The sequence below is a fragment of the Triplophysa rosa genome, linkage group LG14 (genome assembly GCF_024868665.1).
Source record: "Triplophysa rosa linkage group LG14, Trosa_1v2, whole genome shotgun sequence".
NCBI classification, from domain to species: domain Eukaryota; kingdom Metazoa; phylum Chordata; class Actinopteri; order Cypriniformes; family Nemacheilidae; genus Triplophysa; species Triplophysa rosa.
Window position 1 is genome coordinate 4,009,965 of NC_079903.1, and position 13,674 is coordinate 4,023,638.

Below are 13,674 nucleotides of genomic sequence, written 5' to 3' on the forward strand. Positions count from 1 at the left end.
GGACAGATATACGTGTACTAACGGGAAAAGACACAACAGCCAGTTAACCCAGTCAGTTTACAGAGTCACATGACAAATGAAGCGAGGTCTCGCCTTTGATAAAAGTCATGTGATGAGATCTCGAACTCTGTACCATGCATGCAGTCATGAAGCACAAACCATGACGGAGAAAAACATAGGCTACGTCTGTACTAATCTCCAGTCAACCAATGGTCATTCTGGTGCTTTTATTATCATACGTACTGTAACGTTACGTTTATGCATAAAACACATACCAAGTCATATTAAAAAGATGTTTATAAGAGTATGAAACATATAAAGATTAAATGAAATCTTTGGCAGTGCTTATAAAAAACAGTGCAGTTCATTTTGGACACACGTCACCCAAAATGACCTCAATGTTAATATTTTTTATCTTTGTTCAGAATAAGATATGAATAATAATACAGTATGTTTAAAAACAAAAACGTAAACAATTGTTGTGCTTTACCTAGGATTATGGACAGATCATAGATTTGCATGAAATGTGAAAATTGTAATACTTGAAATATGAAGAGAGTAAAAACAGAAATAGTACAAATAGCCAATAAATAAAGAATAGAACGAAAATGAATAAAATAAGCTTCAGTCCAACCCGCCTGGTGTTTTTGCATTCAGCAGAGAGGATGAATTAAAGTCCCCGTGAACCCGAAAGTTGCGATCGTTTTTACTTCCATATTCTGGCACATTTCCGAGTGAAAAGTAAATTCAAAGGAGAAAATTAGTGGCCGTGGCTTGCGGTTTTCACTGCGAATTGATTGGATGTGTAAAAACAGCTGTTGCATTGACGAGGAGGAGTTAACGGATGCTCCGGCCAAGACGTCTAGTTTACTTCGTTTGAGATGGATCGTCATTTCTGGGCGGAAGTGCATTTTCAGATTTTAATTTAAGATTATGAGGGTACATGAATTTAAAAAGAAAATGACCCACATTGATAAGCTATTTACTATAAATGCTGCAATATTTCATTAAAAAATAAAAATCTTTTTTAATTTCACTGGGATTTTAAGGTAATAGAGCAAAAATTCATCCAAAATGTAAATACTGTCATCATTTCTGATCATCATCTTGTTTTAAGATGTTTTCATCATTTGTTTGATCATTTTTTTGTGTAAACTCTCTGTATAAAGGTCTTTCCAGGGTTGTGTAGATTCATGTAGAAAAACTGATCCCTGAATACATGTGCAACTTAAGCGCTGTGCAAATCTTTCAACTTGGTTACCATCTGAAGATGATGATGATGCTGCTGTGAAGTGCAGACGTCTTCTGATCTTCATTCCTCAGCAGAGAGGAAAAGGTTTCTTTGGCATTTTTATTTGGCTTCTGATTCGTTTGTTTGTGATCTCTCAGCTGAAGGACTCTTTGTTGTACTCAAAAGCAGTTCCTGAGTGTGGGTTTGAGTTACACAGAGTGTGTAATGCTTTAGAAATTCCTTTGGGTCCACAGCAGAACACTCCCACTCTTTTACTGCGAAAAACACACACAAATATATCCATTCTTACTTTGTCATTTATACAAACTTCGGTGTTAAATTCGATTAGTTACCACAAAAATAAAAAAACAATAATAGTATTTTATTCTGGTACACTCACTGCTGATTGGCTCTTCCTATCTCCTGGAAAAGGAGCTTCCACTTTGGTCGGCCAATCCGAAGCCTCGAGCTCAGGAAACGGTATCGCTCCTCGCCGATGTCCTTAAAGACACAATTAAAGAAACACTTTGATATATAAACAAAGGAAAATCATTAGTACAATAGTGGTAAGGTAAAACAACAAGAAGAAAAACAACTTTTTAATACATTTAAATAAAATCGAAATAAAATGTTTTCACATAAACAGAAAATAATCATTCCTTCTTTGTGTGAGGAAAAGATAATGTGATGTCACCTGTAATCCCTGAGAATCACTGAGGTACAGCTGGACATTCAGATAATCTGGACGATTGTTATGCCACAGCTGCAGAGAGAGAGAGAGAGAGAGAGGGAGAGAGGGAGAGAGAGAGAGAGAGAGAGAGAGAGAGAGAGAGAGAGAGAGGAGAGAGAGAGGAGAAGAGAGAGAGAGAGAGAGAGAGAGAGAGAGAGAGAGAGAGAGAGAGAGAGAGAGAGAGAGAGATGACACAAGTTAATAACTATTTAGGACTGGCCAACGGGCTGTTATAAAGAAACATGATGGTGACGAATAAAATCAACCAGCAGGTGGCGATATAACCCCGAGATTCACACATTCATACGAATACATCAAATATTCAAATTCTGTGTGTGTGTTTATCTATCATTGTGGGGACCAAAAATCCTCAGAAACCCAACGTGTGTATGATTCTATGTTTTACCCTCTCATGAAGGCCACACAGAAGATCAGCGAACCAGTAGAAGGACTGAAGGTCTCTACACACCCAAACAAAATACAACCTCTTCAATTTATACTGACGCCAATCCTCACTGTAACACAAACACAACAAACACTGTAACATCACACAGTCACAACACATACACTACTAATACAGTACAGTCTGTCCATCATAGTGAAGGTGACTGACAGGTTTGACTGAGGACTTACAAGAGAGCCTGCAGAACACAAGCAAATGGTGTGACTCCGATCCCGCCTGCCACACACAGGCTGACCTCATAATTAAACACCTCCTCTGACGGACTGCCAAACGGACCGTCCACATGCACTCTGAGGCGGAACAAGACAGAAGAACCAATTAAGTGAGAGATGTTGGGGGTACAGACACAAAACAATCACTTGGTCAAATTAGTAAAAGCTAATAAAGTGATTGAAATATCCAGATGACCAACTGCAATGGTTAGCTTACACTGGAAATGAAGTCAGGTCAAGTGCATTGCATTCTGGGATATGTTATCCTATGCAGCGTGCTCCATTGCATGCTGCACACTGACAATTTACATTTTTTAATTTACGTTTGTGCATTTGGAATGTTTGCATGTTTCCTGCCCTCACAAGTTTATTCAAGTGTGCTATTAGTAGTATACAACTTAAAAGTATACTTTAAGTCTTTTTATGTAAGTTTCAGAAATATACTTAAAATGACTTGACTTATACTATCAAAAAAGTTAGAAAAAAAAATCTTGACCTATCTTGTTCTCAATCTTTTGATCCAGATGAACTTAAAACTATAATGAAGGAAAACAATACCATAGTGCAAAACTAACATATAAATAGTAAACTATAGGTATTTCCTTGAGTTCACTTAAAGACAAGTTACAGTATAAAAAACGATTAAATTAGTAGTTTACTAGCAGTACACTTTAAAGTGTACTTTCATAAGCAAAAAACAAACAAAAATAAAAAAAAGTTACAACTAGTAAACAATTACATGTTTACTTGTTGCAAAGATCCACTGTAAACAGAAAACGCAGTTGTGAACTAGTCGTGTACTCAAAAGTTTACTGCTGTTAAATGTTAAAGTTTACTTGAAGTATACACAAAAGTATGCTTTCATAAACTAAAGAGCAGGCCAATTTAGTCCCAAGTTGTACTGAAAAAGTACCCTTACAACAAGTATACTATGGTGTTAGTATACTCTTTAATATACTTGAACCATACTCAAGTACACTTAATAAAGTTTTTGAATGTTGTAAAATAAGTGGGTCATCTGGGATTCATTTAGTACAAAAGTAAAATCACATGCTGTAACATAACAAACTACAACAATAGCTATTATTAATGTGTCAGTGGTAAGTCAGTATGGCTTTCAGAACACTGCCTTGTGTGTTCCAGATCTCTTTCAAGCAACTCGCAACAGTCTGCAAACACACACAAAACACACACACATACACAAATACAGACAGGATGAGCTCTGCCCACTTTAAAGGAACAATACTGGGTTTTTAGGAGGAAATGCAATATACTGTAATATACAAAACTACACTCACCTAAAGGATTATTAGGAACACCATACTAATACGGTGTTTGACCCCCTTTCGCCTTCAGAACTGCCTTAATTCTACGTGGCATTGATTCAACAAGGTGCTGAAAGCATTCTTTAGAAATGTTGGCCCATATTGATAGGATAGCATCTTGCAGTTGATGGAGATTTGTGGGATGCACATCCAGGGCACGAAGCTCCCGTTCCACCACATCCCAAAGATGTTCTATCGGGTTGAGATCTGGTGACTGTGGGGGCCATTCTAGTACAGTGAACTCATTGTCATGTTCAAGAAACCAATTTGAAATGATTCGAGCTTTGTGACATGGTGCATTATCCTGCTGGAAGTAGCCATTAGAGGATGGGTACATGGTGGTCATAAAGGGATGGACATGGTCAGAAACAATGCTCAGGTAGGCCGTGGCATTTAAACGATGCCCAATTGGCACTAAGGGGCCTAAAGTGTGCCAAGAAAACATCCCCCACACCATTACACCACCACCACCAGCCTGCACAGTGGTAACAAGGCATGATGGATCCATGTTCTCATTCTGTTTACGCCAAATTCTGACTCTACCATTTGAATGTCTCAACAGAAATCGAGACTCATCAGACCAGGCAACATTTTTCCAGTCTTCAACTGTCCAATTTTGGTGAGCTCGTGCAAATTGTAGCCTCTTTTTCCTATTTGTAGTGGAGATGAGTGGTACCCGGTGGGGTCTTCTGCTGTTGTAGCCCATCTGCCTCAAGGTTGTGCGTGTTGTGGCTTCACAAATGCTTTGCTGCATACCTCGGTTGTAACGAGTGGTTATTTCAGTCAAAGTTGCTCTTCTATCAGCTTGAATCAGTCGGCCCATTCTCCTCTGACCTCTAGCATCAACAAGGCATTTTCGCCCACAGGACTGCCGCATACTGGATGTTTTTCCCTTTTCACACCATTCTTTGTAAACCCTAGAAATGGTTGTGCGTGAAAATCCCAGTAACTGAGCAGATTGTGAAATACTCAGACCGGCCCGTCTGGCACCAACAACCATGCCACGCTCAAAATTGCTTAAATCACCTTTCTTTCCCATTCTGACATTCAGTTTGGAGTTCAGGAGATTGTCTTGACCAGGACCACACCCCTAAATGCATTGAAGCAACTGCCATGTGATTGGTTGATTAGATAATTGCATTAATGAGAAATTGAACAGGTGTTCCTAATAATCCTTTAGGTGAGTGTATGTCTTCAGAGGTGTATAAAGACTTTACACAATGAACCATTATGTTTCTATTACCTTGGAATAAGCTGTTTATATCTACATACAGAGCAGCCCTATACATTGAATTCGCCGCCATGTTTTGTAGAGCAGCCCTAAACGGACAAACAACTCTACAATGTGCGTTTCCTCTTCCCTGCGGTATAGTGGTGAAACTATAACTACTCTCTGCTGGAAAGTATCTCCATAGATATCTATGAGTATCTCTGCTAAAAGCCTTAGTACCGCGGGTCTTAACGCGCCTCTGCTGTAAAATCTTTATACTATACTTTACTCACTATACTAAGGGTTTATCATCTTCAAACAGCAATTTTTCACACAACAAGCAGCGGACTTACGTGGGATATCTCCTCTGTTGCATCATGGGAAGGATCTCGGAGCTGTTTGACTGTTTGAGCAGCAGCTGAGAAAATCTCGCTGAGACATGATGGAGAAAAAGAGAGAACATACACACTTACAAAGTTACATGCATATATACAACATACATGTGTGTGTGTGTGTGCGTGCGTGCATGCGTGCGTGTGTGTGTGTGTTGCATGTTTTATTACAAACATTTCACATTCTGATAGGGATCTGACCATCTGGATGAAATAACACTGTTAGATCATGAGATCTTTTATTTACTGTGAGTGCGTGTCCAAGTTTGACTTCACTTGTGAGGGTCAAATGTTTAAAAATATCCTCACAAATAAAGAGAAAACAAAACACGTGTTTTGTAATCATACTATTAAAAAGAATTTAACATTTGAAGTGAGCTCACTATTTTTGAAAGTCTCATAAATCTCAAACAGTCTCATCAGTCTGCTTTGAATTTCATAATGTCAGCTGGTTTGTATGAGGGTTAGATTTAGGAGTATAGTTAATTTTGTTACAAAATAATCTTATTATGAACACACTAAGTCTACGAGAGGTCTTCATTTGTCTTCACAAACCCTGTTGTGTGTGTGTGTGTGTGCGTGTGTGTGTGTATGTGTGGGAAGGGTAAACCCTACGGTATGCTCACAAAATGTCCCCACAAAGATGGCAATATCCAAAATCCTTGTCCTTGTGGAGACATTGTTTTGTCCCCATGAGGAAACAATCTTATAAATCATACGGAATAAACTTTTTTGAAAATCTAAAAAAGCAGACAGTTGTGTGTGACTTTTAGGGGTAGGGGGTGGGTTGGGGTAGGGAATATGATATACAGTTTGTACAGTATAAAAACCATTGCGTCTATGGAATGTCCCCATAAAACATGGAAACCCAACATGTGTGCGTGTGTGTGTGTGTGTACTTACATGTCCAGTCCCCCAGCACTCTGAGATGAATACCAAACGTTGCATTCTTCCCTGTTGGACACTAAAACACGCACACGCACATGCACGTGCACACGCACACACACACGCACACACACACCAGGGTTTGTGTGATGCTTAGGTACAGTCATGCACTGCACAGAAACAAACCACTGGGGACATCAACACTGTGACAAAAAATGACCGTGTGTGGAAAGAAACGCAATCTGGTAAAAATGATTTGCAGTGGAATGTGAAAGTGTCTGGTGGGGATTACTGCTCAGATCTGAATGTTTCTCAAACATTACACCCTTGTTTTCTTTGAATACAGAGAGGGAGAGAGTTGATACTTCAACAGAATGACATCATCTACACTGCCCTCAGCCATGAGCCGTGAAGAAAATAAAAGAACATGTCCATGTGCTGCCTTCGTGTTCTTCTGGAAAATTCCTCCTGATCAGTTCAGACATCAAAATTACGATGTGCATTCAAACATGTGCATAGACGCACTGGGAACATTCTCTACATCTCATTTTTAAACACAACAAACTAAGAATGAAGACGAAAAGATGCATTAGGTGTGTAACAGATGATGTTTTAAAGGAAAACGTAGTTGTGTCATTTCATACCAATTTATGCAAAGTAAATTATAAGAGAAATTTTTCATTCGTAAGTCTGTGGTGTTACTGCCAAATGTATAAATATAAACATGCATAAAAGCATATACTAAATATAAAATAAATATATGACTTAAAAGCAAGGATCAATGCCAAATTGCTGTTTTCATTATTTTTACTTTGGTAAAAATGACGCTGTGGTACATGTGTCATATAAAAAAAACAATATTTCTGACATACACAATGAAACACACTTACCACGGTAAGAGTAAAGGGATGATTTTCAAAAGAGGACACACTCGGGCAGTTCAGCAGTATGTACTAAAGAAGAAAAAAAAACACACAAACACAATTTTTAAAATAAACTTAAAATAAAAGCAGCATCCCTGGGAGGACTAGGGATGGAGTTTAGAGCTATGAATATAAAATATCTAGAATATGTCTATTCTTACCTTTAAATCGCTTTGGCATCCGCTAAACCAATAAATGTAAATGTTTATCCACAATCATAAAACACACACGCTATCTAGCATGTACTGTAAAAGTGGGTCAGCACTTACTCACCTGCCCTGGGCGGGGCTTGAAGCCACTCTTCAGCATGCGCACTTCTAAGACGTCACAGGGATGACTGACAACATTAATGATGGTAACAGGTTCAGCAGTACTTCTAATGTAGCGATACAACCGCTCGGCACAGTACAGACAGAGGGGAGCCGAGACCCACAGCCATGTCTAAAATACACACACACAAAGATCAATAACCGTACACATTTACACAACGATATGAACACAAACACACAGAAATCATTCCAGACCTGAGGGAAATGGGTTTGAAAACACGCCTCTTCTAGACAAACTGACCGGGAGTCCTTTTCTCCTGCTGCTCTGTGATTGGTCAGCGAGTGTGAACTGAGGTTTGTGTGTACGCAGCCGGGTGGGTGGGACTCCACATTTAACTGATATTTTAAAGCGCCCCTATTGGATAAAGATGTGTCAATCATACCACATCACGCACAGAGGGGAAGAACAACTGGAACTATTTTGTGTAAGGTTTTTAATGTACTATGATTTGGGGATAGTACAGAAAGTGTGCTATAAGTAAATTTCTTTGAAACTAAAAAATAAGAAAGTATACTTTGTTTACTCTATATATTTCTTGAAAATATGCTTAAAATTACACTTACGTATATTTGACCTTTTCAGACAGAAAATGCATACACTATTTGCTCTGTAATTGCACCCAATCCTTTGATGGAGATATACCTAAAAGTATAATGACGTACTCTAAGTGTAGTTGGCTTGATTGTGTAGCCTATTCATTTTTTCTCTCTCAATACTTTCACTAGTAGTTTACTGAGAGTGTATTTCAAAAGTGTACTTTCATCAACTAAAAAATGAGCTACAAGCATTGAACTACTAAACTATCAATATACCCAGAGGTTCACTTGTAGTATAACTGCAGCAAAATCGAAAAACTTCAACTGATGTGTGTAGTTGTGTACTCTTAGTTTACTATGGTACACTTAAAGTATAATTTTAAGGATACTTTTAAAATGTGAGCCAATTTAGGTCCAAGTAGTACACTTACAAGAGTACTACTAGCACATTAATATTAGTATATTTACTAAATAAAATACACTTTATAATACGCTAGAAATGTACTTACTGTAAGTATCCTTAATGAAATGAACTTTAAGTATACTTCTTTTTGTATGGGAATCTTTACAGCATAATGTGTAAATTAGGATGCAGCCATCACATATTGACAGTTGTGTTAACTACCATCAACGCACTTGTAACATTTTAACATTTTAAACAATAAGAATAAGAATAAAATCTTTTGTGTGTGCGTGCGTGTGTGTGTATGTGTGTGTGTGTGTGTGTGTGTGCGTGCGTGCGAGAGAGAGAGTGAGAGAGAGAATCTCACCCCACTACATGGAGCATCAGAATAAGGTAAAACACAATGAAGAGATTGTGAGTGTACCAGAATATCTCATAGCTCGAAAACCTAAAAAAACAACACAAACACACAATAAAATCAGCCACTGTCAAACACATTAATGGAATGAGAGAGATACACTGTGTGTTTTAAATCTCTTAGATTGAATGAGACACTCATAAACAAAACACACTAAAAGACCCACTAAACAATTCAATTACAAAGAGCAAACAGAGTGGACACCCCCATCAGCTTCACATCAATCAGAGGGGAAGGACCCCTTCAGGTTACTGTCAGTAATTATAGTGTTTTGTGTGTGTGTGTGTGTGCGTGTGTGTGCGTGTGTGTGTGTGTGTGTGTGTGTGTGTGTGGCCTTGTTTTTATAGCCCGAAATTGAGGTCTCCACGGGCAAAAAAGCTTATAAAATGTACAGAACGATATTTTTTGAAAACCTAAAAATGCTAAAAGTTTTCTATGATCTTTAGGTGTAGGGGTTTACAGTTTGTACAGTATAAAAATCATTAAGCCTATGGACTGTCCCCACGGAGATAATAAACCAGACGTGTGTGCGTGCGTGTGTGTTTGCATTTAGAGGAAACTGGGGTCAGAATTAGGTCAAGCAGCACTTAAAGATATAGTTCACTTACTGTAAATATATCATTGTCTCACGCTTTCATTTTAAAATGATTTAATAGGGTTGAATAGAGATAGATGTAATGTGTATATGTGTCAGGGAGAAGTTTGACCTAATGCTGTAAGATGACGCTGTAAACATCAGACATAACACAATGACCAACAGAACACCAGTAACTCCAGGAACTGAAAGAGACAAACCACATCATGACCTCTCAACATGACAGCAATAACAAACCAATCAGTTGATAGATGTTGAAAGTTATCAAACATGATCTATGTTGTTAAATACATAACAGCATTGAATACTAGTGAAAAAATAACTTATTACCAAAAAGGAATTCAAATCATGTAATGCAATATAAAATAATGCAATAAAATATTATTGAAAGAAAAATGAGAAATGTGAAGCACCTGTGCTCAGGATGAGGATTCTGGGGTCCTGAGGAGACAAGAAACATCACAAACTATTTCTGAGAAAACATCAAATTATGACATTAAGAACCATATTAAACACTTCAGAAACTATTGATGCTCATAATCTGTATTTTATGAACATACAGCGGTTTTTGAGATGATGTGTTTGTGTGAGTCTGTGTGTGTTTACCTGTCCTTTGTATTGAGCCACATTCAGTTCAGGAAAATCCTCAGAATATCTCACGGAGAAATTGACCATGTTCATGAGGTGAGCGCTTACATGAATCACTGCAGAAATAAACAAACAAAAACATCACATGAACAACAATCACATCTGCTTTGACAATACACGCACACACAGAGGAAACCAGACATGAACACACACACACTCGCTCTGACAGCATACTTCAAGAATGTTTGAAAGATTTGTCTATTCAACAGTTTTGTGTGTGTGTGTGTGTGTGTGTGTGTGTGTGTGTGTGTGCGCATGTGTGCGTGCGTGTGCGTGTGTGTGTGTGTGTGTTGTGTGCATGCGAGTGTGTTCTAGCTGTGCTGTACGTTTGTCGTGGTAACGGGATGCCTCAGAGCTCTGTAATTAGAACAAGACCATAATACTATGAGACAGGAAATGTGAAGGGGGGAGTCTCCAACAACATGATCAAACCAGCTGGGAAAACCCTCAGGATACTCCGCTATTCTTACACAGACACACACACACACACACACATCTGTCAGTCGACAACTTTTTTTGTATGTTTTTGGTTGATTATGCTTTCTGCTGTATTGTAGATACTTGTGTTTTTTCCTCTCTTTTTTCTGATGACTGGATCATTAGTTGATTAAGTTGTTCAGGTGTGATGGGTTATAAATTGTTCTGTTCTTTTGAACATGCTGTTTGCCTGACGAGGACCTTTTTGATCGAAACATTGTGTTCATTTTAATAAATAATTTTGGGAGCAGCAATATGTGCCGATTCTTGTTTTTTTCAAGAGATTTGTTTGAGATACCTAGACGGAAATCTCTTATCTAAATATCTCAGAGTGCTTTCAGAGGTGGGTCTGTATCCAACTTTAGATTCACATGCTCCTAAACATCACGTAAATCATGCAAATTGTGATATGGCTGTGTGTGCGTGCGTGGACACAGAAAGATGCAGTGTGAAGCAGACTTTACGTTTGATGGTCAAAGTGATATTACAGATCACAGATCAATCTCTTACCTGAGAAGACACATATAGTGATTCCACAAGTCATGTGAAACATTTTACTCTTATCCAACAACCGGCGAACCTGTCGACTGGTCACCTGAGACAGAGAGAGATGTCATATGTAATTTCAGAAAAAAGGTTTTGAAATCAGAAGCACATGATGTGTGTATCTCACCCGCTGAGACGCCCGCAGCAACGTCAGTACTGATCTGCACATGGGCAGCAGAACCAGACTGCAGTTTAAGTTTAACACAGACGCCGATGCTCTACTGATGCACAGACCCAACTGAACAAACACATGCATAAATATATCAATCACAAAAACCTGTCATTCATATTAATTCATCATTAACAGAAACAACTGTTCACATTAAAACATTCAATACGCACACAATCGTTCTGTGTGTGTGTGTGCGTGTGTGCGTGTGTGTGTGTGTGTGTGTGTGTGTGTGTGTGTGTGTGTGTGCGTGGGTGGGTGGGTGCGTGCGTGCATGCGCGTGTGTGCATGTGTGCGTGTGTGTGCGTGTGTGTGTGTGTGTGAGAGAGAGAGAGAGAGAGAGAGAGAGCAGATGTGTTGTTCTCTCTGATCCTTTTGCTTGGAGGGCATGCAAAAGGATCAGAGAGGGCATGTGTACACACGTTTGTACAACCCCATACAGAAACACAACATCACTGCTTCAAGAGGGATTACTGTACACACACACATGCACGCACATGGATGCACACACATGCACGCACACACACACACGTGTGTAAAACTGTCACAATTTTATAATAAAGTTGTGTGTGTGTGTGTGTGTGCTGTGCGTGCGTGTGTGTGTGTGTGTGTGTGTGTGTGTCGCATCTTTCCAGAACATTAAACAATGTGTTTTGAGTTGGCCAGATTCACACAGACATATTGTGTTCCAGCTCATTAACATTAAAAGAACATCATAACACACTCCGAACGTCCTGTCCTCTACACCAGAAATGACAGAGACTTCACCTCACAACAACACACATAAATCTCTATACTCAAACACTTTAACAAAAACACACATCACAAACGTTTAAACACTCAACACACAAATACAATGAAATGCAGCTCATACTGACAACAAATCCAACATACAAGCACATCTCCACAACACACACACTACTTACCCCCAGCATCTTGTGTAAATAATAATACTGCGCTCCGCTGTAGTACAGCATGAAGGTTCTCCAGAACAGAAAGACATTCACTCCAACCCAAACCATCTGTTCAAAACAACACACGCACAGTTAAAAACACAACAGAAATTCTAACATGAGCCATCAGCTCTATTGGTTCCCATCAACCAGATAATATCCCACCAATATAACCTAACACATTACCAATACACCGTCTCCATTCAAACCAGTGCAATTTCCATTAAAACCATTAGATGCTGTTTCGTTGATGGTTTCTATCATAATGAGCTGTTACACAAACACATCTCAATGAAGGCATCAGATTATTCGTCTCACCATGATGAAGTGTTTGGGTCCCTCGTTGGCCATCCAGCTCTTAAGCGCTAAAGTCATTGTTGGTTTCCACGCTCGCTCTCTTTACGCACCGCAAAACTGATCGGCGACTTTTCCCCTCTGACCGTAGATCAGTCTTGATCGTCACTGGAGCTGCTGGTTTTTCACATTCATAATGCTGATCATGTTCTTTGAGTTAGTGAGAGTCTGTCTCTCGGACCCGTTCTCGCCGGTGTTGTGTAACATTCAGTTTCCGTGAAAAACTGTTGCAGTGGGCGGGGTTATTGTGAATATTCATAGTTCGTTCCGCGGTGGGCGTGGCCTTTTGAACTGGGCGCAATCGACTGCAAAGGAGTGTCCTGTCTGCTCTTCCCTAGTTTGGTGAATTATTTCGTTAAGGTAATAAAGGCGATTGCTCATATGCCCCGTTTAGATGTACAACTGTTTATGTTATTCACATAATAGGCTAAAATGCTTTTTGTTTTGCATGTGCTTTTATAAAAACGCTTTCTCGTGGCCATGTGGCAATGTTTTTGCTGTGTAGCTTACGTGGATGTTACTAAACGATACTAAATCAAATCGAACACATTTCACTTTTTTTGGCGTTTATTTTCAAGCAAAACTGGGTAGTTGTTGTTGTGTTTTTTCTTTTCATAACTTATATTTACTGCAATTAATCTCAGATGTGGTTCGACGAATGTTCAAATAAAGGTTTTTTTTAAATGTTCTCCGGTGTTGTTTTGTGTTGACTCTTGTCGGTTTTTTTGTCAAGAGCCTTACAACAATTCAAAAGAACAATGAGCAGGCGATAGGTGTTTATGGGTGTTTTCCTGTGAACTAAAAGGCCATTTAGGAGAAGGGAGAACTAACGACAAAATTGACATTTTAAACATATTGCCCATAAAACGCTTTG

General features: G+C 38.9%; 1 protein-coding gene across 1 annotated transcript; it reads right to left on the minus strand.

Moving 5' to 3' along the window:
* Positions 1–9: 9 nt before the first annotated feature.
* On the minus strand, positions 10–13,017 carry LOC130564731 (NADPH oxidase 4). The gene is made up of 18 exons (XM_057351081.1): positions 12,765–13,017; positions 12,420–12,515; positions 11,452–11,562; positions 11,289–11,373; positions 10,260–10,357; positions 10,067–10,094; positions 9,766–9,838; positions 9,008–9,088; positions 7,896–8,055; positions 7,645–7,812; positions 7,339–7,401; positions 6,467–6,527; positions 5,525–5,603; positions 2,595–2,714; positions 2,368–2,476; positions 1,926–1,994; positions 1,632–1,732; positions 10–1,506 (listed from the first exon to the last, which is right to left on the minus strand). Exons 1-18 carry the CDS (start codon positions 12,819–12,821, stop codon positions 1,386–1,388), a joined length of 1,680 nt encoding a protein of 559 aa, XP_057207064.1. The 5' UTR covers positions 12,822–13,017; the 3' UTR covers positions 10–1,385.
* Positions 13,018–13,674: the final 657 nt, after the last annotated feature.